This window comes from Bos indicus, chromosome 22, assembly GCF_029378745.1.
Source record: "Bos indicus isolate NIAB-ARS_2022 breed Sahiwal x Tharparkar chromosome 22, NIAB-ARS_B.indTharparkar_mat_pri_1.0, whole genome shotgun sequence".
Classification (NCBI taxonomy): domain Eukaryota; kingdom Metazoa; phylum Chordata; class Mammalia; order Artiodactyla; family Bovidae; genus Bos; species Bos indicus.
Genome location: NC_091781.1, coordinates 44717967 through 44741867, shown reverse-complemented (window position 1 = coordinate 44741867; position 23901 = coordinate 44717967). Strand labels below are relative to the sequence as shown.

Genomic DNA, 23901 nt, shown 5'->3' with positions numbered 1-23901 from the left:
TTCTCCAGGCCAGAATACTGGAGTGAGTTGCCCTTCCCTTCTCCAGGGGATCTTCCCAACCCAGGGATCGAACCCAGGTCTCCCACACTGCAGGCAGATTCTTCACCAGCTGAGCCACAAGGGAAGTCCAAGAATACTGGAGTGGGTAGCCTATCCTTTCTCCAGTGGATCTTCCTCACCCAGGGATCAAACCTGGGTCTCCTGCATTGCAGGCAGATTCTTTACTGTCTGAGCCACCAGGGACACCCTTCTGATGGGCAAACAATAAATCACTGGAAGTGAACCCCTAGCAATCACCTACCTAATGGGCCCAGCCTGGTAATTCTGGAATCAGCCATGAATACTAGCAAGCACACGAGTGCAGGGACTATAGCTGTAAGGATAGATGTCAGGTGGAAAGACTAAAATAAATTTATTTCATCTCTGCTTTATTATATATATATAATATCTTTGGATATACATAATCTTTGGATTTTTCTAGGACATGTCTGCTATAGTTGATAGTAAATTTAGATACAAGAAGTTCTCTCAGTCATTCAACAAATGCATACTGAGCATCTGCTGGGTACCAGGCACCAGATGTGTGAGATACCAGGTAGATGTGAACAAGATACGTGGGCACCCTTCCCTCTCTACCATGGAGCAGTCTATATCCTTGTTACACCGTGTAGTCTACAGACCATAGCACTGACATCACCTGGGAGCTTTTTAGAAATACAGACTCTCAGGCCTCAGCTCACAACTACTGAATCTGAATCTGCCCTTTCATAAGGTCCTTGTGTGACTTGGGTATTTTAAATGAATTTAGGTGTCCAGCTTACACAAAGAACAAGACGAATCAATGTAAAAGAAACAAGAACAACTTTACTGGTCAATTACATTTAGAAAAACATGAAGCTATTCTCCAAAGATCTCCAATTTGGCCTAAGTGTACAGCAACTCTAGGAGTAAACTTTCTGGAGCAAATTTGCCAGTAAGGATGCCTTTATTATCCTTTTTGTGTTTGTCAAACATTATGTTCCTCTTAAACACCAAGAAACAGATTTCAGCTCCTGTCTAGGAACTGTGAACACTGAAATGGTGAGTGGGTGGAACATCAAAAAAGCAGTATCATTTAGTCACAAAAAGTAACAATTATGTTATTGCTGAGTGTCACAATGTGCTTTCCTTTCAATTACAGGAAGAATTACTAGTTTCATTTTAATATCTGGCCAGGAAAGAAAATACAAGTTTTTTTTGTTGTTGTTTTTTTAAAGAGCATGGAACTCTCTGTGATCACATAACAGTCTACGGACATTAATCAACAAAAATAGGGCCGAATGGTTTAAAGAGAAGATGTGATCTAATGTTCAGGAAACATCCTTACATAATTATATTACACTTTATTTAGAATAAAATTCTAGACTATTATTACTGGATACCACAGAGGCTCTTGAAGGCTTAACTTTTTAAAATCATCTAGTTGCAGCTGCAAACATAACTGAGCAGTCCTCAGTTCAGTTATCTGAGTAATGCCCTGCTTTTTGAAGGATTTATTGTGTGGGGTTCACCATGGTTATGTGAGCCCAAGTTAAGTACTCCAGAAAGAAGTCAACTTGGGCCTACGGCATGTTAGGAGAAAAAAAACAAAATTTCAAAAACTCTTCTTCCTGAGCCTTATCAAAATATACAAAGATGATGACCTAGATTAGAAGATGACAACGGGAGGAGCCAAGATGGCGGAGGAGTAGGACGGGGAGAACACTTTCTCCCCCACAAATTCATCAAAAGAGCATTTAAACGTCGAGTAAATTCCACAAAACAACTTCTGAATGCCGGCAGAGGACATCAGGCACCCAGAAAAGCAACCCAACTCTTCGAAAGGAGAGAGAAGAAATACAGCTCCACCCACCAGAATATCGACACAAGCTTCCCTAACCAGGAAACCTTGACAAGCCACCTGTACAAACCCACACACAGCGAGGAAACACCACAATAAAGAGAACTCCACAAACTGCCAGAATACAGAAAGGACACCCCAAACTCAGCAATTTAAACAAGATGAAGAGACAGAGGAATACTCAGCAGATAAAGGAACAGGATAAATGCCCACCAAACCAAACAAAAGAGGAAGAGATAGGGAATCTACCTGATAAAGAATTCCGAATAATGATAGTGAAATTGATCCAAAATCTTGAAACTAAAATGGAATCACAGATAAATAGCCTGGAGACAAGGATTGAGAAGATGCAAGAAAGGTTTAACAAGGACCTAGAAGAAATAAAAAAGAGTCAATATTTAATGAATAATGCAATAAGTGAAATTAAAAACACTCTGGAGGCAACAAATAGTAGAATAACAGAGGCAGAAGACAGGATTAGTGAATTAGAAGATAGAATGGTAGAAATAAATGACTCAGAGAGGATAAAAGAAAAACGAATTAAAAGAAATGAGGACAATCTCAGAGACCTCCAGGACAATATTAAACGCTACAACATTCGAATCATAGGGGTTCCAGAAGAAGAAGACAAAAAGAAAGACCATGAGAAAATACTTGAGGAGATAATAGTGGAAAACTTCCCTAAAATGGGGAAGGAAATAATCACCCAAGTCCAAGAAACCCAGAGAGTACCAAACAGGATAAACCCAAGGAGAAACACCCCAAGACACATATTAATCAAATTAACAAAGATCAAACACAAAGAACAAATATTAAAAGCAGCAAGGGAAAAACAACAAATAACACACAAGGGAATTCCCATAAGGATAACAGCTGATCTTTCAATAGAAACTCTTCAAGCCAGGAGGGAATGGCAAGACATACTTAAAATGATGAAAGAAAATAACCTACAGCCCAGATTATTGTACCCAGCAAGGATCTCATTCAAGTATGAAGGAGAAATCAAAAGCTTTTCAGACAAGCAAAAGCTGAGAGAATTCTGCACCACCAAACCAGCTCTCCAACAAATACTAAAGGATATTCTCTAGACAGGAAACACAAAAACGGTGTATAAACTCGAACCCAAAACAATAAAGTAAATGGCAACGGGAACATACTTATCAGTAATTACCTTAAACGTAAATGGGTTGAATGCCCCAACCAAAAGACAAAGACTGGCTGAATGGATACAAAAACAAGACCCCTACATATGTTGTCTACAAGAGACCCACCTCAAAACAGGGGACACATACAGACTGAAAGTGAAGGGCTGGAAAAAGATTTTTCATGCAAATAGGGACCAAAAGAAAGCAGGAGTAGCAATACTCATATCAGATAAAATAGACTTTAAAACAAAGGCTGTGAAAAGAGACAAAGAAGGTCACTACATAATGATCAAAGGATCAATCCAAGAAGAAGATATAACAATTATAAATATATATGCACCCAACACGGGAGCACCACAGTACGTAAGACAAATGCTAACAAGTATGAAAGGAGAAATTAACAATAACACAATAATAGTGGGAGACTTTAATACCCCACTTACACCTATGGATAGATCAACTAAACAGAAAATTAACAAGGAAACACAAACTTTAAACGATACAATAGACCAGTTAGACCTAATTGATATCTATAGGTCATTTCATCCCAAAACAATGAATTTCACCTTTTTCTCAAGCGCACATGGAACCTTCTCCAGGATAGATCACATCCTGGGCCATAAAGCTAGCCTTAGTAAATTCAAAAAGATAGAAATCATTCCAAGCATTTTTTCTGACCACAATGCAGTAAGATTAGATCTCAATTACAGGAGAAAAACTATTAAAAATTCCAACATATGGAGGCTGAACAACACGCTGCTGAATAACCAACAAATCACAGAAGAAATCAAAAAAGAAATCAAAATTTGCATAGAAACGAATGAAAATGAAAACACAACAACCCAAAACCTGTGGGACACGGTAAAAGCAGTCCTAAGGGGAAAGTTCATAGCAATACAGGCACACCTCAAGAAACAAGAAAAAAGTCAAATAAATAACCTAACTCTACACCTAAAGCAACTAGAAAAGGAAGAAATGAAGAACCCCAGGGTTAGTAGAAGGAAAGAAATCTTAAAAATTAGAGCAGAAATAAATGCAAAAGAAACAAAAGAGACCATAGCAAAAATCAACAAAACCAAAAGCTGGTTCTTTGAAAGGATAAATAAAATTGACAAACCATTAGCCAGACTCATCAAGAAACAAAGGGAGAAAAATCAAATCAACAAAATTAGAAACGAAAATGGAGAGATCACAACAGACAACACAGAAATACAAAGGATCATAAGAGACTACTATCAACAATTATATGCCAATAAAATGGACAACGTGGAAGAAATGGACAAATTCTTAGAAAAGTACAACTTCCCAAAACTGGACCAGGAAGAAATAGAAAATCTTAACAGACCCATCACAAGCATGGAAATTGAAACTGTAATCAAAAATCTTCCAGCAAACAAAAGCCCCGGTCCAGACGGCTTCACAGCTGAATTCTACCAAAAATTTAGAGAAGAGCTAACACCTATCCTGCTCAAACTCTTCCAGAAAATTGCAGAGGAAGGTAAACTTCCAAACTCACTCTATGAGGCCACCATCACCCTAATACCAAAACCTGACAAAGATCCCACAAAAAAAGAAAACTACAGGCCAATATCACTGATGAACATAGATGCAAAAATCCTTAACAAAATTCTTGCAATCAGAATCCAACAACACATTAAAAAGATCATACACCATGATCAAGTGGGCTTTATCCCAGGGATGCAAGGATTCTTCAATATCCGCAAATCAATCAATGTAATACACCACATTAACAAATTGAAAAATAAAAACCATATGATTATCTCAATAGATGCAGAGAAAGCCTTTGACAAAATTCAACATCCATTTATGATAAAAACTCTCCAGAAAGCAGGAATAGAAGGAACATACCTCAACATAATAAAAGCTATATATGACAAACCCACTGCAAACATTATCCTCAATGGTGAAAAATTGAAAGCATTTCCTCTAAAGTCAGGAACAAGACAAGGGTGCCCACTTTCACCATTACTATTCAACATAGTTTTGGAAGTTTTGGCCACAGCAATCAGAGCAGAAAAAGAAATAAAAGGAATCCAAATTGGAAAAGAAGAAGTAAAACTCTCACTATTTGCAGATGACATGATCCTCTACATAGAAAACCCTAAAGAGTCCACCAGAAAATTACTAGAAATAATCAATGACTACAGTAAAGTTGCAGGATATAAAATCAACACACAGAAATCCCTTGCATTCCTATACACTAATAATGAGAAAACAGAAAGAGAAATTAAGGAAACAATTCCATTCACCATTGCAACAGAAAGAATAAAATACTTAGGAATATATCTACCTAAAGAAACTAAAGACCTATATATAGAAAACTATAAAACACTGGTGAAAGAAATCAAAGAGGACACTAATAGATGGAGAAATATACCATGTTCATGGATTGGAAGAATCAATATAGTGAAAATGAGTATACTACCCAAAGCAATTTATAGATTCAACGCAATCCCTATCAAGCTACCAACAGTATTCTTCACAGAGCTAGAACAAATAATTTCACAATTTGTATGGAAATACAAAAAACCTCGAATAGCCAAAGCGATCTTGAGAAAGAAGAATGGAACTGGAGGAATCAACCTACCTGACTTCAGGCTCTACTACAAAGCCACAGTTATCAAGACAGTATGGTACTGGCACAAAGACAGAAATATTGATCAATGGAATAAAATAGAAAGCCCAGAGATAAATCCACGCACATATGGACACCTTATCTTCGACAAAGGAGGCAAGAATATACAATGGATTAAAGACAATCTCTTTAACAAGTGGTGCTGGGAAATCTGGTCAACCACTTGTAAAAGAATGAAACTGGACCACTTTCTAACACCATACACAAAAATAAACTCAAAATGGATTAAAGATCTAAATGTAAGACCAGAAACTATAAAACTCCTAGAGGAGAACATAGGCAAAACACTCTCCGACATACATCACAGCAGGATCCTCTATGACCCACCTCCCAGAATATTGGAAATAAAAGCAAAAATAAACAAATGGGACCTAATTAACCTTAAAAGCTTCTGCACATCAAAGGAAACTATTAGCAAGGTGAAGAGACAGCCTTCAGAATGGGAGAAAATAATAGCAAATGAAGCAACCGACAAACAACTAATCTCAAAAATATACAAGCAACTCCTACAGCTCAACTCCAGAAAAATAAACGACCCAATCAAAAAATGGGCCAAAGAACTAAATAGACATTTCTCCAAAGAAGACATACAGATGGCTAACAAACACATGAAAAGATGCTCAACATCACTCATTATCAGAGAAATGCAAATCAAAACCACTATGAGGTACCATTTCACACCAGTCAGAATGGCTGCGATCCAAAAGTCTACAAATAATAAATGCTGGAGAGGGTGTGGAGAAAAGGGAACCCTCTTACACTGTTGGTGGGAATGCAAACTAGTACAGCCACTATGGAGAACAGTGTGGAGATTCCTTAAAAAACTGGAAATAGAACTGCCTTATGATCCAGCAACCCCACTGCTGGGCATACACACTGAGGAAACCAGAAGGGTAAGAGACACGTGTACCCCAATGTTCATCGCAGCACTGTTTATAATAGCCAAGACATGGAAGCAACCTAGATGTCCATCAGCAGATGAATGGATAAGAAAGCTGTGGTACATATACACAATGGAGTATTACTCAGCCATTAAAAAGAATACATTTGAATCAGTTCTAATGAGGTGGATGAAACTGGAGCCTATTATACAGAGTGAAGTAAGCCAGAAGGAAAAACATAAATACAGTATTCTAACGCATATATATGGAATTTAGAAAGATGGTAACAATAACCCTGTGTACGAGACAGCAAAAGAGACACTGATGTATAGAACAGTCTTATGGACTCTGTGGGAGAGGGAGAGGGTGGGAAGATTTGGGAGAATGACATTGTAACATGTAAAATATCATGTAAGAAACGAGTTGCCAGTCCAGCTTCGATGCACGATACTGGATGCTTGGGGCTGGTGCACTGGGACGACCCAGAGGGATGGTATGGGGAGGGAGGAGGGAGGAGGGTTCAGGATGGGGAACACATGTATACCTGTGGTGGATTCACTTTGATGATTGGCAAAACTAATACAATTATGTAAAGTTTAAAAATAAAATAAAATTAAAAAAAAAAAAAAAAAAGAAATTGCAAAAAAAAAAAAAAGAAGATGACAACGGACATGCTGTTTTTTCATGTTGTTTTCTTGTTTGTCTGTTTATTCAGATGGTATCTAATTCTTTAGAACAAAATGTACAAGCACAGAATTAGGTTGGGCTAGTTCAAAGTAAAAGCAGTTAGGGTGCTTTGATGTTTCTTTTCATGGTCTCACTGGCCTACTTCTGACTCATTCTTCATGAAATCCACTCCCTAGGAATGCATCATTCTGCTGTACTGTCTCTGGGCACATTACTAATGACCCTCAGGGAGAAGATGCATCGCTGGTGGTTCTTGACGGACACACTGTGACCTCTGAGGTTTTCGTCTCCATGTATTAATTTGTTGTGGAGGTTAACAGACTCGTATCTAACAAACAGAGCTAAAATAAAACAATCCAACTAACTCTTGCTGCTGCTGCTGCTAAGTCGCTTCAGTCGTGTCCGACTCTGTGCGACCCCATAGACAGCAGCCCACCAGGCTCCCCCGTCTCTGGGATTCTCCAGGCAAGAACACTGGAGTGGGTTGCCATTTCCTTCTCCAATGCATGAAAGTGAAAGGTGAAAGTGAAGTCACTCAGTCGTGTCCGACCCCTAGCAACCCCATGGACTGCAGCCTACCAGGCTCCTCCGTCCATGGGATTTTCCAGGCAAGAGTACAGTCACAAACCTGAATGCACACCCTGCTTCAGGTTTTTATGTCTTTGGGCAAAACACCGAGCTCCCCTTAAATAAGACCATGCTCAAGAGCAGGTTATGAAAATTACAAGTGATCTGTAATGCATGCAAAGTATCTATCATGAAACTCCCTCAGGGGAATAAAGGGTTGCTGTTATAGGCCAACAACAGTATAGTAAGTCCCTATCCACTCCCAGTTCCGTGACATACACATGTAGAAGACAGTAGCATCTATTTTCAATCCACCTTAATGACTATATTCCTAACCTTGCTAATCCTATAACCTGAGGTTGTGATGAGAATAGAACGAGTGACAAGATGCACACCTTCCAGGATAATACCTACCACACAGTAGGTCCTCTATCAAGATTCCCTTCCTTCCTCTTTCTAGCTGTAGTGTGTATCTATTTCTTTTTAACTATCTGCTCAACTTCTTCCCCATTTGGGAACTACATCGCCCCAACTCCCTGTGGTTTTAGTGGGGTTTTCCAGTCTGACCCTTGGTGACAAGCACCACCTCTGGACACTGAATGATCCAGGGGTGAACTCATTAAGCCATCAAGGCCAAGCAGAGTTCTTTGAGGGAACTGACACAAAATCAAGGACCTCTCCTTTTCTGAGATTATGAATGATAAGAAAAATATGGGTCTGTGGCTGGTTCATGTCTTCTTTGATACCATGTAGTAAGAATCTGCCTAAATCATGGGGCCCTCATTTGAACAGCAAGATACAGCTACATCTGAATCATACACTCTTCAGAATATTAAAATACAATAGCAGAGTTTCAGTCACTTGTAACTAGAAAGCATAATATACAAGAAATAGTGCAAAAGATAATACTAAAATATAGTTAGATATAGCCCTGTGTAAGAACACAGAGAAGTCAGAAATTAAATTTTAATTAATATAAGTTAAAGGAATAAGAGAACAAGTATGGACTATGTAGGGATTCCCAGGTGGCATAGTGGTAAAGAATACACCTGCCAATGCAGGAGACATGGGTTCAATCCCTGGGTTGGCAAGATCCCCTGGAGTAGGAAATGGCAACCCACTACAATATTCTTGCCAGGAAAATTCCATGGACAGCAGAATCTGGTGGGCTACAGTCCATGGGGTTGCAAAGAGTTGGACATGACTGAGCATGCACATATGGAATATGTATCAAGGAGGAGTAAGACAGGACTGATTAAAAAGTATAGATCACTTTTAGTTGCATTGGAGTAGGAAATGAAAGAAAGATGGAGATGAATTGATAAGCACTCTTCAGAATCAAGCTAAGAGTGTATACTTGAGTCTGACTGGGAATTATTTATAAGCTGGTAAAAAGAATGCAATAAGATGGCCTTGGAGAAGTTAATAATAAAACCTCAGTTTTCAATTCAATCCCAAAGAAAGGCAATGCCAAAGAATGTTCAAACTAACACACAATTGCACTCATCTCACATGCTAGCAAAGCACAAGTGAGGCTAGAGAAGGAAGAGGAACCAGAGATCAAATTGCCAACATCCGCCGGATCATAGAAAAAGCAAGAGTTCCAGAAAAACATCTACTTCTGCTTTATTCACTTACACCAAAGCCTTTGACTGTGTGGATCACAACAAACTGTGGAAAATTCTTCATGAGATGGGAATACCAGACCACCTTGCCTGTCTCCTGAGAAATCTGTATGCAGATCAAGAACCAACAGTTAGAACCAGACACGAAACAAAAGACTGGTTCAAAACTGGGAAGTAGTGCATCAAGGTTGTTTACTGTCATCCTGCCTATTTAACTTATATGCAGAGAACATCATGTGAAATGCCGGGCTGGATGAAGCATAAGCTGGAATCAAGATTGTGGGGAGAATTATCAATAACCTTAGATATACAGATGACACCACCCTTATGGCAGAAAGCAAAGAGCAACTAAAGAGCCTCTTAATGAAGGTCAAAGAGAGTGAAAAAGCTTACTTAAAACTCAACATTCAAAAAACTAAGATCATGGCATCCAGTCCCATCACTTTATGGCAAACAGATGGAGAAACAATGGAATCAGTAAGACACTTTATTGTCCTGGACTCCAAAATTACTTCAGATGGTGACTGCAGCCATGAAAGTAAGAAGCTTGCTCCTTCAAAGAAAAGCTCTGACAAACCTAGACAGCGTATTAAAAAGCAAAGATATTACTTTGCTGATAATGGTGTGTATAGTCAAAGCTATAGTTTTTACAAAGTCATGTATGGACGTGAGAGTTGGACTATAAAGAAAGCTGAGTGTTGAAGAATTGATGCTTTTGAACTGTGGTGCTGGAGAAGACCCTTGAGAGTCCCAGAGAGATGAGATCAAGAGATCTCCCTGCAAGGAGATCCAACCAGTCAATCCTAAAGGAAATCAGTCCTGAATATTCATTGGAAGAATTGATATTGAAGCTGAAGCTCCAATACTTTGGCCACCTGATGTGAAGAACTGACTCACTGGAAAAGATCCTGATGCTGGGCAAGATTGAAGGCGGGAGGAAAAGGGAATGACAGTAGACAAGATGGTTGGATGGCATCACTGACTCAATGGACATGAGTTTGAGCAAGGTCTGAGCGATGGTGAAGGACAGGGAAGCCTGGCGCACTGCAGTCCATGAGGTTGCAAAGAGTCAAACACAACTGAGTGACTGAACAACAACAAAAGCTAAAATGGAAGTTGAGACAGTAGAGATGATGGGTCATTTGCCTAGCAGTGAAAGAATTCTCAGATACAGCTGAGAATCAAGTATAGAAAAACTAGCAGCAGTACTGCCAGAGGAAAGACAGGTTAATAAAAAAAAAAAAAAAAAAAAAACCAAGAAAAAGTTATGGAAATCATGGAAAAAGTTGCAGAAAATTAGCAAGTGAAGTTTCAAGAAAGAAAGAAGGTCAAACAAAGATTTGAAGACACTAAAGACTAAGAAAAAAAAATTAGAGTATTACTGGTGACATGAGGGCAGTTTCAATGGAGTCATATTATAACTGGAAACTGAATCCCAGTGTTTTAAGTCGGGGTGATTGTGGAGACATTCAACAGCAATACTGCATGGGGCAAGAACCAACCAGAACAGCTGCCACCTGGAGCACTGCAACCAGGTCTCAGAGTCCCTGCAGGAGCAGGGGATAACTCTTTGCTGAATTTGGGGTAAGAGCTAGAGTGGGAGGCGTACTCTGAGGGTTTGGGATAACCACGGAAGTATTTCAGTATTTTACAATCATTATAGCTATACCTATGCCTCTCAGCTGAGTATCAGCCCTACATACAAAGCTGCTTTAATTAATATTGAAAGTTTCTTACATTTCCAATGCATGGAAGGGAGCAATGGTCAATTTAAAACTGTATCCATATGTCTGTGCCACAAACTAACATAGAGCCTCTCCAGTACCAACCTGTGAACTGGGTGCATCAGAAACTGGTTTTTTGTTGTTGTTTGTGCCTGTGTTTAACAATGACTTGGCCTCCAAGGACATTCCCTTTAAGGATGGGATGACACAAAAATCAGTATTTATTTATAAGTTTCTCAGGTTGGGAAAAGAAATCAAAGGATTTTCTTTTCATCTATGTTTTCTTTCCCATTTATGTTAAATAAATATATTTGGATTATCTGAATATACAGAAAGGAATAGCACAGGACAGAAGCAAACAACGTTTCTCCATTCTGGTATTTAAAAATGAAGTTAATACTAATAACATCAGCTCATGTGTATTATTAATTAAGGCAAGCACTATGCTAGAAAATCTCATTTAGTCTTGCCCATAACCCTATGAAGTAAGTATTTATTTTACCCATTTTATAGGTCACAATACTTACAAAAGGTAATTAACTTGCCTAAGATTTTCTCTTTTGTTGAAATAACTTTCTGGGCTCAAGAGGGTGCCACATCCACACACCAAAATACGTTAACTTTCATGTCCCTGTAAATGTTCTACCGGACCAGAAACATAGTATATCCAGTCAGCCAATCACCAGACACTAAGCCAACTGTATACTTATTTCCTTACTTGTTGTTACTTCAAACAAGGTGGACTATGAGGTCCTAGCAAATCAGATACTCTCTATTTTTCTCTTTCTTGTTCTTTATTCCTTATCCTAGGAAAGTTTCCTACCTTCCACCTTATTTTGCAGTTCTCCAAATGGAGACTGTCTGCTTCATGATAAGACTTCATGAAGCATTTCCTTGTATCACCTGAATTTTCATCTCTAATCATTTTTAAAAAAACATCTTTCATAAAACTAGAATGGTTCCTTCCATAAAACTTCCCTTGACTAGGAGTGAGGAAGCCACACTGGGACCTTGCTGTCCCTGGGATAATCTCAGGAAAGACTGGATCAAGAGATAGTCAACCACCTAGAAGCAAGTCTACTTTGGTTCTTTCTTCCACATAGTACTTATAGCCTTTAAAGATGACAGAGCAAGGTCAAAAGAAAATAATGACGATGCTGGAAAGAGAAGAAGAGGAAGAAGAAGTTTAAGAAACTGCTTCCAAATGACAGGAGTAGCCCCTCGATGTCTGCAGCCTGCCCTCCCAAGAATGGATCCATGTCATCTTTCACAAACATCTGATTACAAACAGGGCTGATTTCCCAGAAATTCAGTGAAATACTACTTTGCAAAACTGTGAATGCATTTCAGAGAGGAACAAAAAGATGGACACCTGACACTTCTGTTCTCTTCCAACTCTCTTTGGGAAAAGATAAGGTGAAGAAGTTCTCCTTCTGGCTTTCTAGGACCTTAACTTGCTCTCCCATTTCTTTTAACACCTCCCCGAAGTCCCCAATAGTCCTGGTTTGAGACCTCATTCTAAGGATCTCCAAAACATAACACAAATCCTTCTACATTCAAAACGCTTATCTCATGGAAAAAGCAACAGGCGGCAGAGGAATTCAGGCCACCCCAAGTCACCAGCGTGGCCTGAGGGATGTGGAAACTGGACCATGCCTTAGGGATGAGGCATGAGATGGCCGGTACACTATCATTACTGAAACTTGAAGGGGGGTTCACTTGAGGCCTGTGGTTAACTTCTCAACTCTGCTGGAGGGGGGCACACGCCAATAAGGAAATTGCAGTCCCTAAATAAACAATAAGCTGGGAACCTGAGCACCAACAAGGGAGAAGGCAGGGGCTGCTGGCCTGGGCAGAGCTGGCCGCGAGGGAGCAAACAAAGCAAAGATTTAAACTGCAAGAATGCCCTGTCAATTCAGACTCCCCAGGCAGGCCCTTTGAGAGCCCAAATTGCCAGTCACCAATCCTTCAGATTTGGTAGAATTTTTAAAGCAGGACACTTTGTTCAATCCTTTCATTTGCCAAATGAGAACAGTGAGAGCAAGAGGGGACAAGTGATTGCCAAGGGCCCAGCAATGTCCCGGATCATGTATTACACCACAGGCCTACGGGAGTTACTGTTTTTTCTCCACTGATTTCTGATTTCAAAGATACTTTTAAAATCTTTCCACATGTAAACCTTGTGTGTATGCAGAGCTAAGACTCTGCCTGAAATAAGCTTGTTAAATTATTTCTCTCCAGTGGTCCTTGCTCAAAGGTACCTCCCCTTTTTTACAGGTAAAATTCCATTTCCAGACTGAAAAGGACTAGATGGACAAGCAGAGAATTCCTTGAGTATCTAATGTATGCCAGGATTTTCCCATGTCTTAAATCCATTTTAATCCCCATCACAACTCTATGAAGCCTGGTATCATGGTTCCATTTCACAGAAGGGAAAGCTGGACTTCGGAGAAACAACAAGTGGCAGAACCATATTCTCAACTTCCATACATAATATAACCTTCTCCACTTTGGAGTCTTTAGTTCAGAAAAAGAAATCAGAAGAAACTGTTTAAGATTTTTGATAGATGATTTTTCTTTCAACAAACTTATTGCTGTTTTTCCTAAATAATAATTCCTGATCATCCCTATAAGATGAATGCACATTATTGAAAACATAAGAACACAGGGGGCAAAAGAAGAAAAAATCCTATATAATCTCCACTTATAGAATTAATGTCAAGAATCTCTAGAATTAATGGTACGTTATTTTCCCCAAACTTTTATTTCACACTAATAAATATAACCTCTTTATTAAAACTAACTACCATAAACCTCAGAAATGCATCTCCTAGTTGGTTATTCTATAGCTCATTTTATATTTTAATCTTTGAGTAATCAAAGTTATTGATCCTTTTGTTTGTAATATCTTCACTTTTTAGCAATAGCTTTATTGATATACAATATATATACCATAAAATTCACTCTTTTAAAGTGTACAATTCAGTGCTTTATGTAACCATCACCACAAACTAATTCCAGAATACTTTCATCACCCCAAACTGCTGTACCTATTAGTAGTCACAACTGTTTCTCCTCTCCCCCTAGTTCCTAATCTACTTTCTATCTCTTGATAGAAACCACTGATCTACTTTCTATCTCTATAGAGTTGCCTATACTGGACGGTTCATATATATATATGGAATCATATAAGATGTGTCCTTTCACAGCAGGCTTCTTTCATTTAGCATAATGTTTCAAGGTTCATCAATGTTTTAGCATGTATCAGATCAAATTGCTAACATCTGCTGGATCATGGAAAAAGCAAGAGAGTCCCAGAAAAACATCTATTTCTGCTTTATTGACTACGCCAAAGCCTTGACTGTGTGGATCACAATAAACTGTGGAAAATTCTTCAAGAGATGGGAATACCAGACCACCTGACCTGCCTCTTGAGAAACCTGTATGCAGGTCAGGAAGCAGCAGTTAGAACTGGACATGGAACAACAGACTGGTTCCAAATAGGAAAAGGAGTACGTCAAGGCTGTATATTGGCACCCTGCTTATTTAACTTATATGCAGAGTACATCATGAGAAACGCTGGGCTGGAGGAAGCACAGCTGGAATCAAGATTTCTGGGAGAAATATCAATCACCTCAGATATGCAGATGACACCACCCTTATGGCAGAAAGTGAAGAAGAACTAAGGAACTTCTTGATGAAAGTGAAAGAGGAGAGTGAAAAAGTTGGCTTAAAGCTCAACATTCAGAAAACAAAGATCACGGCATTTTGTCCCATCACTTCATGGGAAATAGATAGGGAAACAGTGGAAACAGTGTCAGACTTTATTTTGGGGGGCTCCAAAATCACTGCAGATGGTGACTGTAGCCATGAAATTAAAAGACGCTTAGTTATGACCAACCTAGACAGCTTATTAAAAAGTAGAGACATTACTTTGCCAACAAAGGTCCATCTAATCAAAGCTATGGTTTTTCCAGTAGTCCTGTATGGATGTGAGAGTTGGACTATAAAGAAAGCCGAGCATCGAAGAATTGATGCTTTTGAACTGTGGTATTGGAGAAGACTCTTGAGAGTCCCTTGGACAGGAAGGAGATCCAACCGGCCCATCCTAAAGGAAATCAGTCCTGAATACTCATTGGAAGGATTGTGCTGAAGCTGAAACTCCAATAGTTCGGCCACCTGATGCAAAGAGCTGACTCACTGGAGAAGACCCTGATGCTGGGAAAGATTGAAGGCAGGAGAGGAAGAGGACTACAGAGGATGAGATGGTTGGATGGCATCACCGACTCAGTGGACATGAGTTTGAGTAAGCTCTGGGAGTTGGTGATGGACAGGGAGGCCTGGCGTGGTGTAGTCCATGGGGTCGCAAAGAGTTGGACACAACTGAGCGATTGAACTGAACATGTATATGTTTGGTTTCTATTTCATTAATTTCAGCTTTTTTCTCTATTTTTTATTTCTCCCACTTTCTTATGGTTTCATTTGATCTTCTATTGCTTTTTAAAGTCTTCTCTCAACCAAACTGAATAGTTTGTTCTTCTCCAGATATGTCTCATAATTTCCAACCTCCTTGCCTTTGCCGATATAGTTTCTACTGTTTATAAAGAATCCCTCTACCCTCTTTCAAAATCATGCCATTTTTTTCAAGGCTCTTCTCAAATGCAATCTTCTCCAAAAAAACATTCCCTGTTCCTTTCTTATTTAATATCCTCTGAGCTTTTGCAGCCCATTTTGCTGTTCTTAGGTCAGTATTTAGATCCTGGCTTGTATAAGAGCCCTATTCCTTCCATTAGCCCCTTAAAGACTGAGCGCTCACTTTTTCTGAAAGGCCCACCATGGTGCTGTGCACAAAAAAGCTGCTTGGTAAGCAGTGGTATTTGTAATTCAAATTCATGAGTTATATTCACACAAAATAAACCTGTTTATAGCAGGAATTATAAATTAACAACTCGAACATTTAGAGTCAAACACATATATGAAAAGTTTGAGCAGAAAAAAGTTCATTTAAAAAAAAAATCTTCCCTGCTTCTAAATGACAACCATATATCATCCAGAGCTAACATTTAACTTGACATTTTGCTTTTTCTGGCTATCACTTAAAACCCACATTTTTTCCCCTTATTTAAGGAAAATAGTTAAATGGGACAAGGCTTTTTTTTTTTCAGCTGAAAGATGAGAAGATGAAGAAATTGCTCAAGAAAAAATAAGCTAAAGGATAATTTCTTATATTGTAAGTGGATAGCGCACATCAAAAACACAGGGCTTTGCAAGTTTAAATGAGTTATGCTCCAGGTTGCTATAAAGGCTTCAGGGCAAGACTTAAAACCCAGGAAAGAAAAAAAAAAAAAAAAACACAGGGCATATGTTGGCTGTAGGGTACATTATTTTGGAGGCCCATTTGCAGGGTTGATAACATACACATGTAAAAATGATGAATCTTACTTTACAGCACAAAGTACAATATTGCAGCTTACTAAAAATATCAAATAGACCTCTTGAGCTCTCATGAGCTGCCTCAACCCCTTCAAAGATGCAAAACTCAGTGCATAATTTCCAAAGCATGGAAAGAAAAACCAGCTGAACTTAGGAACCGTCTTCAGTAAAAGCAGACTGTAAGAGTAGGGAGTCTAGGAACTTCAGAGAAGAAACCTGTGTTCATTTCTCAGCTGCCAACCTACCTGCTGTAGGACCTTGGGCAGGCTGTTCATTTTCTCTAAAACATGGCTTTTTCATCTGTGAAATTTGGCTACTCATGCCTGCTCCTGGGTTATTACATGCCAGATGCCTCATACCTGGTTCTCCATGTGTGGTTAGTAGTGTTTGAGCTGTAGATGTCACTGGTGATACAGGTAGTATTTTTTTTTTTCTTGTTGTTAATTCTTCTTAGTAGCCACAGAAAGAGCCATGGCTTATTTTCAAGGCCTAAGACCCATCATAATGCCTTGACTAGAAAAACGAAGCTTGACACAAATTTGCAATGAACACATAATCTTGGGAGAAAAAACAATTCTGACTGCCGTGTTTTGACTCATATAAAATAACAGTTCCAAAGATGGGTAACATAAACCTAGGTAGGCCCTGGAGCCAAAGAAAACATTTCAGCCACTTCATGGTATTCCTGACTAGATCCCAGGACTCAAATTACATTCACAGTGGGAAGTGGGATGCACTCAATGGCCAAGGTTTGAAATCGTAATCTTTCCCTTCTTAATTATGTGATGCTGGGAAAAGTTACCAGGTAGTTCTTGCCTTCCCATGCTCCAGTGTATCCCTTCCACGCCTGGTGAAACTGAACTGCCTGAATTTGATCAAACACCAAGCTATCTCTTAACGGAAAATTAGCTCAGTCAACCCCATGCAGAAGAACAGCAGACATCTGCCTGAACACAAAGACAAGGCTTGGGTTGTGGATTTAAAATCGAAAGATCAACCTCACCATTAGAGGTAGCACTTGAACACAAAGTCATATTCTTTCACCACTAGCACATCTACGAGGCAACAACTTGGTCAAGCTCAGTATTGAACTGCTTACTACTCAGTTTCCATAGCAAAGCTTAGTGGGGATAAATGTTACACAAGAAGAACCACTCGTGACACAAAAAGTGCCACAGCTGATTATGTGACAAGAAACCTAAATAACCACAATCCTCACTTCAGCTGCCACAGAAATATTGTCATATAGTCACATTACGCCCCTAGCTTCTTAATCCACTTTAGCTAACAAGTTCACCAGATCAAGTATATTATCTGCAACTCTTACTAAAACCCATATGTCACTCATATATCCCATCTGATAAACTGTGCTGAATTTAGCGCTAACAAAGTTTTTCTTGATGAATGTCATCTAATTTATTAAGCTAATGGAATTTAGAGAATTTCAAGTTTTTTCTTACAGCCTGAGTTGTTAAATTTGGAGTGAAATTCTATGCTCCATCTCAGGAATTGTTATTATTCTAGGGTTGGTTGTTTTTCCTTTTTTTTTTTTTTTTTTTCCATTTTTTAAAAACACAGTCTTCTTTCTCCCTATCCCTTCTATCTGTGATTGTTGGAGATGCTGCAGCCACTTTGCTCAGACACACAGAAAGGGTCTGTCTGAAAACAGACTTACATGAAGAAACCTAAAATGAGAGATTGAATGAGAGAAAATGGAATCTGTTAACATCTTTGAGCCCCAGGAACAAGCTATTCCTGAACAATATCTTGTTTTTCCCAGTTACATGGGTCAACACATTTCCTTTAGGCTTTAGCCATTTTAAATTAGATTTTCATTCACTTAGTTTTAACTATCAAAGAAAAAAAACAGATATTATCTGACAAGTACTGTTGCTACCATAATTCATTTTCGTTTAAAAAAAAAAAAACACTAGATATAGCTTTATGAATGAACCCAAGAAAGTGAAACTTTTGAACATCATGTTTATGACATGTCAAATTTATAACAGAAGTAGGTTAAAACACATTCTTTTCAAGGAATTAAAAGAAAAGGAGGGGGGGAAAACCATTTAACTACATTTTTAATTGTTCTCCATAACAGCAGGAAAGGGAAGCTTAGTAAAGAATCTTTAGTCACAAAAGCAAGAAAAGGAAGAGCACTGCAACATCTACAGGAAAACTAATTTTTCTGAAAGACACAATGTTCTAAGTGCAAACCTGGAACGTACCTGCCAGACCAAATCAGGATCAAAATTAAAACTTGGAGCTTCCTGCAAGAAGATAAATCACAAATAACTTCATTTACTTTGCTTCCTTTCATATTTATTCAGGTGACTTTAGCCCCCCTGACTGAATTGGCTGACAGTGGTTGTGATGGCTGCAAGAGAATTTCCCCCACTTCAGTGTATGCAGATGGCCCTCCCCCACAGAGATGTATTTTCACAACTCTAAAAGCCCAGAGAGGTACACAGACATCTACTAGAACTACCAGACTGTGGCTCTAAAAGCGCTCTAATTGGGGCAAGATTTCACAGATTTTCATAACAACTTTCTGAGTTAATGTAAAGTATATTTTTGGAGAAGATGAGGACTCATAATTTCATCCTCAGTTTCTTTGAGAAGTAAGAGAAAAGTAGGGGTAGCTTCTAAATCCTTAATTCATGTCACCTCCCCAAAACTAAATGTCCAACTGACTCCAGGAAAGCTCCTTTTAACTTCAGGTTTTGCCAAGGTAGTATCTGACACCTTTATCCAAAGGTGTTTAAATTAAAATACAACCCTGTCTCAAGTTGCACCTATTAGTTTTAAGGGTTAGTTCTATTTGGTAGTCAACCCTAATGCTTATAAAATATGGGTTTCCAATATTCCCTCCCATTTCACAGAAACATAATATACAAAATCAGAAGAGATCACAGCCTTCATCACAACCTTACACACATGACTGAGGAGATGAGCTTCTACCAGCTGCCCACATAACTCAATTTATGCACACTGAGCATAGATGCTAATGGGACCCAGACTTCTCCACTGACAAAACAGAAGGCAGTGCTTTGTAAATTAACAGGCATTCAAAGACAACAGAAGAACTCCAGGCTCAGTTCCCTGACAGTATATTGATTATCAATTGTCCTAAAAATGTGTTCTACCAATCAGCATCACTGGCATCCATTTAAATAAAAATGAAACTCCAGACTCAATTTACTGATAACATATGGAGTGAATTTGCCCTAAAAATTATATTTTATAATTTAAAACATATTTTATATGGCTTTCTTATGTAGACAGCCCAAAGGAGTGTTTTTAATTAACTATTAAATAGTTATAACTATTACTATTTTTTGTTTTCTAATAAAACATATGATGCTAAAAAGAGTAAGCTATAAGCAAACAGACTTTATACTTAAAATCACAAGAAAGCACTAATAGTCTTTGTACAGAGACCTTTAACAGGAAAATGACCACTACTCTGGGAGAGATGCCACTCCTGGTTTCTCCAAAGAGTTTTGAAACACAATTTTTCCTTTTAAAAAAAAAAAAGAATGCTTTGGAAATAGTTTTATATACATCCTATTACTAATTGTGTTGGAACTGGGGAGGTAGGTATGGAGGTAGGGAGAAAGGAGACTGAATGACTCTTTGCAGAAAACTGAAATAAAATCTTTTGTCTTGTCTTTTTCCTTTTCTATTCTTCTTTGGTTTTTTTGTTGTTGTTGTTGTTGTTTAAGCCTTGGCCAAGTTTCAAGTTTGGTTCCAATGTGAAGTGAGGAAGAAATCTCTGTTACAAGATTCTACACTCCCCTACAAGTGTAGAATAGTTAGTTTATTTACAAAATAAGTCAAAATTATGTAAATCCAAAAAGAATAGATGAGCCAAGATGAGCAATTATTTTTTAACCTTACTGGCATTTGATCCCTTTGATAATATTTTTCAAATCAATTTGCTGCAAATGTATTTATAAGTACCATGAATCATGTAACCTCACTTAGGGGACATAAAGTCTTAAAGTAAATGTTCTACGTTATTTCCAAAAAACATCCACTTGGATGAAGACATTGTCATTGACTAGGGGAAAAAAAAAAAAAACTCAAGTTAGACTTGTAATGCCAGGAACTCAGTAGCTTGTATTAGTTTCCTTCCCCCCAGACTTGGGAATTTTTTGGCAGACAATCCAAAATAATGTGTTCCAAGACAGAAAAATCATTACCCTATCAGCAAGCTTTAGAATTCTTTTGTAGAAAGATGGTGACTAGCAAACTCTCAAATGTTATACTTAGGCATGAAATATCCAAATTGCAAACATCATCATTATGAATTTTTTCCCTCATGGAACTAAAATCAATAATCATTTATTCTTACAAGAAATAATCTACTATTTGCTTCCTTTGGGCAAAAAGTGAAAGTAAAAGACTTCAAATCTTTATAAACTGACAAAGCAACTGGGTTTCATAGATTGGTTTCTTAATGGCTCAGTCATCATTATATACTACATTATTCTTTAAATGCCCTAAATCCATCCAGGAGGATCTTTGCTTCTTTTAAATATCTCTATGCTCCCCCAGTTAAATAGAGTACTTTGTATTTAATAATTATTAATTTCAGACTTAGGAGAAAATACTGAAGTCATAAGAAAGTTATTATTCTTTGAAAAGTACATTTTGCTGATAGCATAATTTTACTTAGTTAACACCTCCATTGCACAAAAAACAACTTATCTTTGCCAAATCTTAGTTTCTCAAGGTGTCTTTTCATTATCATGTGAATGGAGAGAAGAAAAAGAATTATTCTAGCTTTAGAAATTTACTTTTAAAGCACACACAAAACCTCCCTTAGGGTTGAAAGCACAGGCTATGCTCTGGAAATGAAGCCAGCTCCTTTCTGCCAAAGGATACTTGAGCCCTTTATTCTTTTGCCCAGAAAAAGCATCCTCATTAAAGAGCCAATAAATTAAACATACCCGAGAAGGCAAAAAAAAAAAAAATCCAGAAGAAAAGCACCCATCAGGGTGCCTAAGGAAAACACAACCGTACATTTCATGCGTTTGTGTTAGTCACCATCAAGTTTAGAACAAACTCCGAGGAAACAGCTGTCTTTGAAAAATGTGAATAGCTCCTACCTTCATTTCAATGACAGTCTGGAGAGCCTTCGTCTTGGCTGGCTCCGGCTGAAGTTGGCTTCTTCGGTGTAATTCCTGGGGAGGAACACGATAGAAATAAGCCTGACGGTTCATCCTTCCCTTACACCATGACTTACGCACAGGTACCACTCAGCCCACCCGGTCCAGGCTCGCAGTGCACAGACATAAACAAGCCACAGGTGCCTCTTCCCCCACCCTTGTTAGCATCCCTGCTGCCTGGAGCTCGCGATCCAGTGAAAAGCTCCTGGCACATGCGCTATTTCTGAAACTTCCATCAATAATTAATGTCAACTGTGACAAAGCCAGCAAGTAATCATAATCCAAATACTGTTCAACACTGGGGCTGTTGCCCAGCCATCAAATCATAATTTACTAAATTACATTACTCTGTGCTCCCAATACAAACACAGCAAGGAAACAGAGGAAAGAAAATGACTAACGTGGTTGCAAATCTGCTGCACGCATGGTATTTTGCTACTGAAGTAGATTTGAAATGAGCAATTTAAAACATTTTCAGTACAACTGTGTCACTTTTTGCAGTGAATTGGCCTGATGAAACCCTGTGAATCTCTTGCTTCCTAATTTACAGTTTCAATCCTTGCTCAAAACCACATCTGTGTGTGATATGTTTGTGCATTTATGATGCCAAGAAATTAAAACCGGCATTAATAGCAATAGTGTTAGAGGGGAGAAAAAATGGTTAAAGCCAGATATAAACTCAAGAAATTCTTTATAGATAAAAAGCAAAAAACATAATTACAATTTTAAGCTTCAAGGCTTACTTTTTGTATGTCTCCAAAAAAAAGTTTATCAAGACTAAAAGATAGCCTTGGCAGAAGAGAACAGATAAGGTTATTAAGTTTATACTTTATTTTTCTTAATGATAATTATCAACAGTTTTATGAAAATAACCAATGACAGGAATAAACAAAAATGCTTACACATGTCAAAATTGCTGGTACAGTTACTCACCTATGGAATAATTCCATTAAGACTTATTTGAATTATAAGTCACCTATGGATAATGCTATAAGATTTATTTGCTTCCAGAAAAGTCATTTAACATCAACTTGGAGTAGTGCTAGATCTTTACGTTCCCTGGGTTGGGAAGATCCCTTGGAGAAGGGAACAGCTACCCACTCCAATATTCTGGCCTGGAGAATTCCATGGGCTATCCATGGGGTCACAAAGAGGCAGACATGACTGAGCGACTTTACACTCCACTGGACCACAAACGTTTTTAAAAAGGAAAAGAAAAACCTTGAGTGTTAAAGAAGTGGACCAATATAATTTCTGGCTTTATCCAAGTAAAGACATTAAAAATAACCCTACCTCCACCATTACTAACATCTATTATCATCACCATTTCATTAAGAAAGAACATTTCATCAAGAAAAATTTTTCAGGACAGAGTCACAGAGAAAAAGATAGTCCTTCCCTGGATTCCAGGATTAAGAAAACAGGCAACCTTTCACCCATATCCTATTACTTTGTTCTTATTTTCCAGCAGCCCAAGAAGACCATGGTCATGGACCATGGTACATACATCTAGGGACCAGTACTGGGGAATTACTGCTACACCCCTGGACTATAGCATATTTTCTCCTCAAAGGCATCACTGGCACAAATCAGCAGAGCTATGCAAAACTATTTCTCAACCTTGAATTTGAGAAGAATTAGAATTGGTGCTTGGGCATTATTTAAAATGGTCTCAACATCAGGACATTTTTCCCCCTAAAATATTTCTGTAAGGAATGAGTCCAAGTATTACTGGACCCAGTTTCAGTATATTATCAGATACATCACATAAGGAATTCAGCCTTTAAAAAAGAAAAAGTCGACTTAGCCCTCAACATTACTTCCAAGATTGTTGGAGTTCACTGGATCAATAAAATCTTACAGATGAGAAAACAGAAAGTAAGTAACTTGTCAGAACTGTTCCATAGTAAGTCATAGAAGAAACACATTTCATAGGTAGGTCAACAACTCTGATAACATGTGGTATCAAAAGTATCTTAATGAAAAAAAACTGAGAATGAAATTCATAATTTCATACCATAGCCCCTGAAGTTTCAGAACAAAAATCATAAGATAATTTGAGGAGAGAGGTTAAGCTTGTATAAAACAAAAAAATAATAATTGTGAAGCAACTAAGCAACACAAAAAAGA

General features: G+C 38.2%; 1 protein-coding gene across 2 annotated transcripts in view; it reads right to left on the bottom strand.

Moving 5' to 3' along the window:
- The window catches only part of ERC2 (ELKS/RAB6-interacting/CAST family member 2), a 990200-nt gene that overhangs the window by 677532 nt on the left and 288767 nt on the right, over nucleotides 1–23901 (bottom strand). Inside the window, exons 5-6 of one of the 2 annotated variants that reach the window (XM_070776467.1) lie at nucleotides 21712–21786; nucleotides 18826–18867 (exon numbers count right to left, since the gene is read on the bottom strand). In XM_070776467.1, coding sequence (XP_070632568.1) covers nucleotides 18826–18867; nucleotides 21712–21786 — 117 coding nt within the window. The remainder of the gene's footprint in view (nucleotides 1–18825; nucleotides 18868–21711; nucleotides 21787–23901) is intronic. The other variant, XM_070776466.1, reaches the window with a different exon arrangement.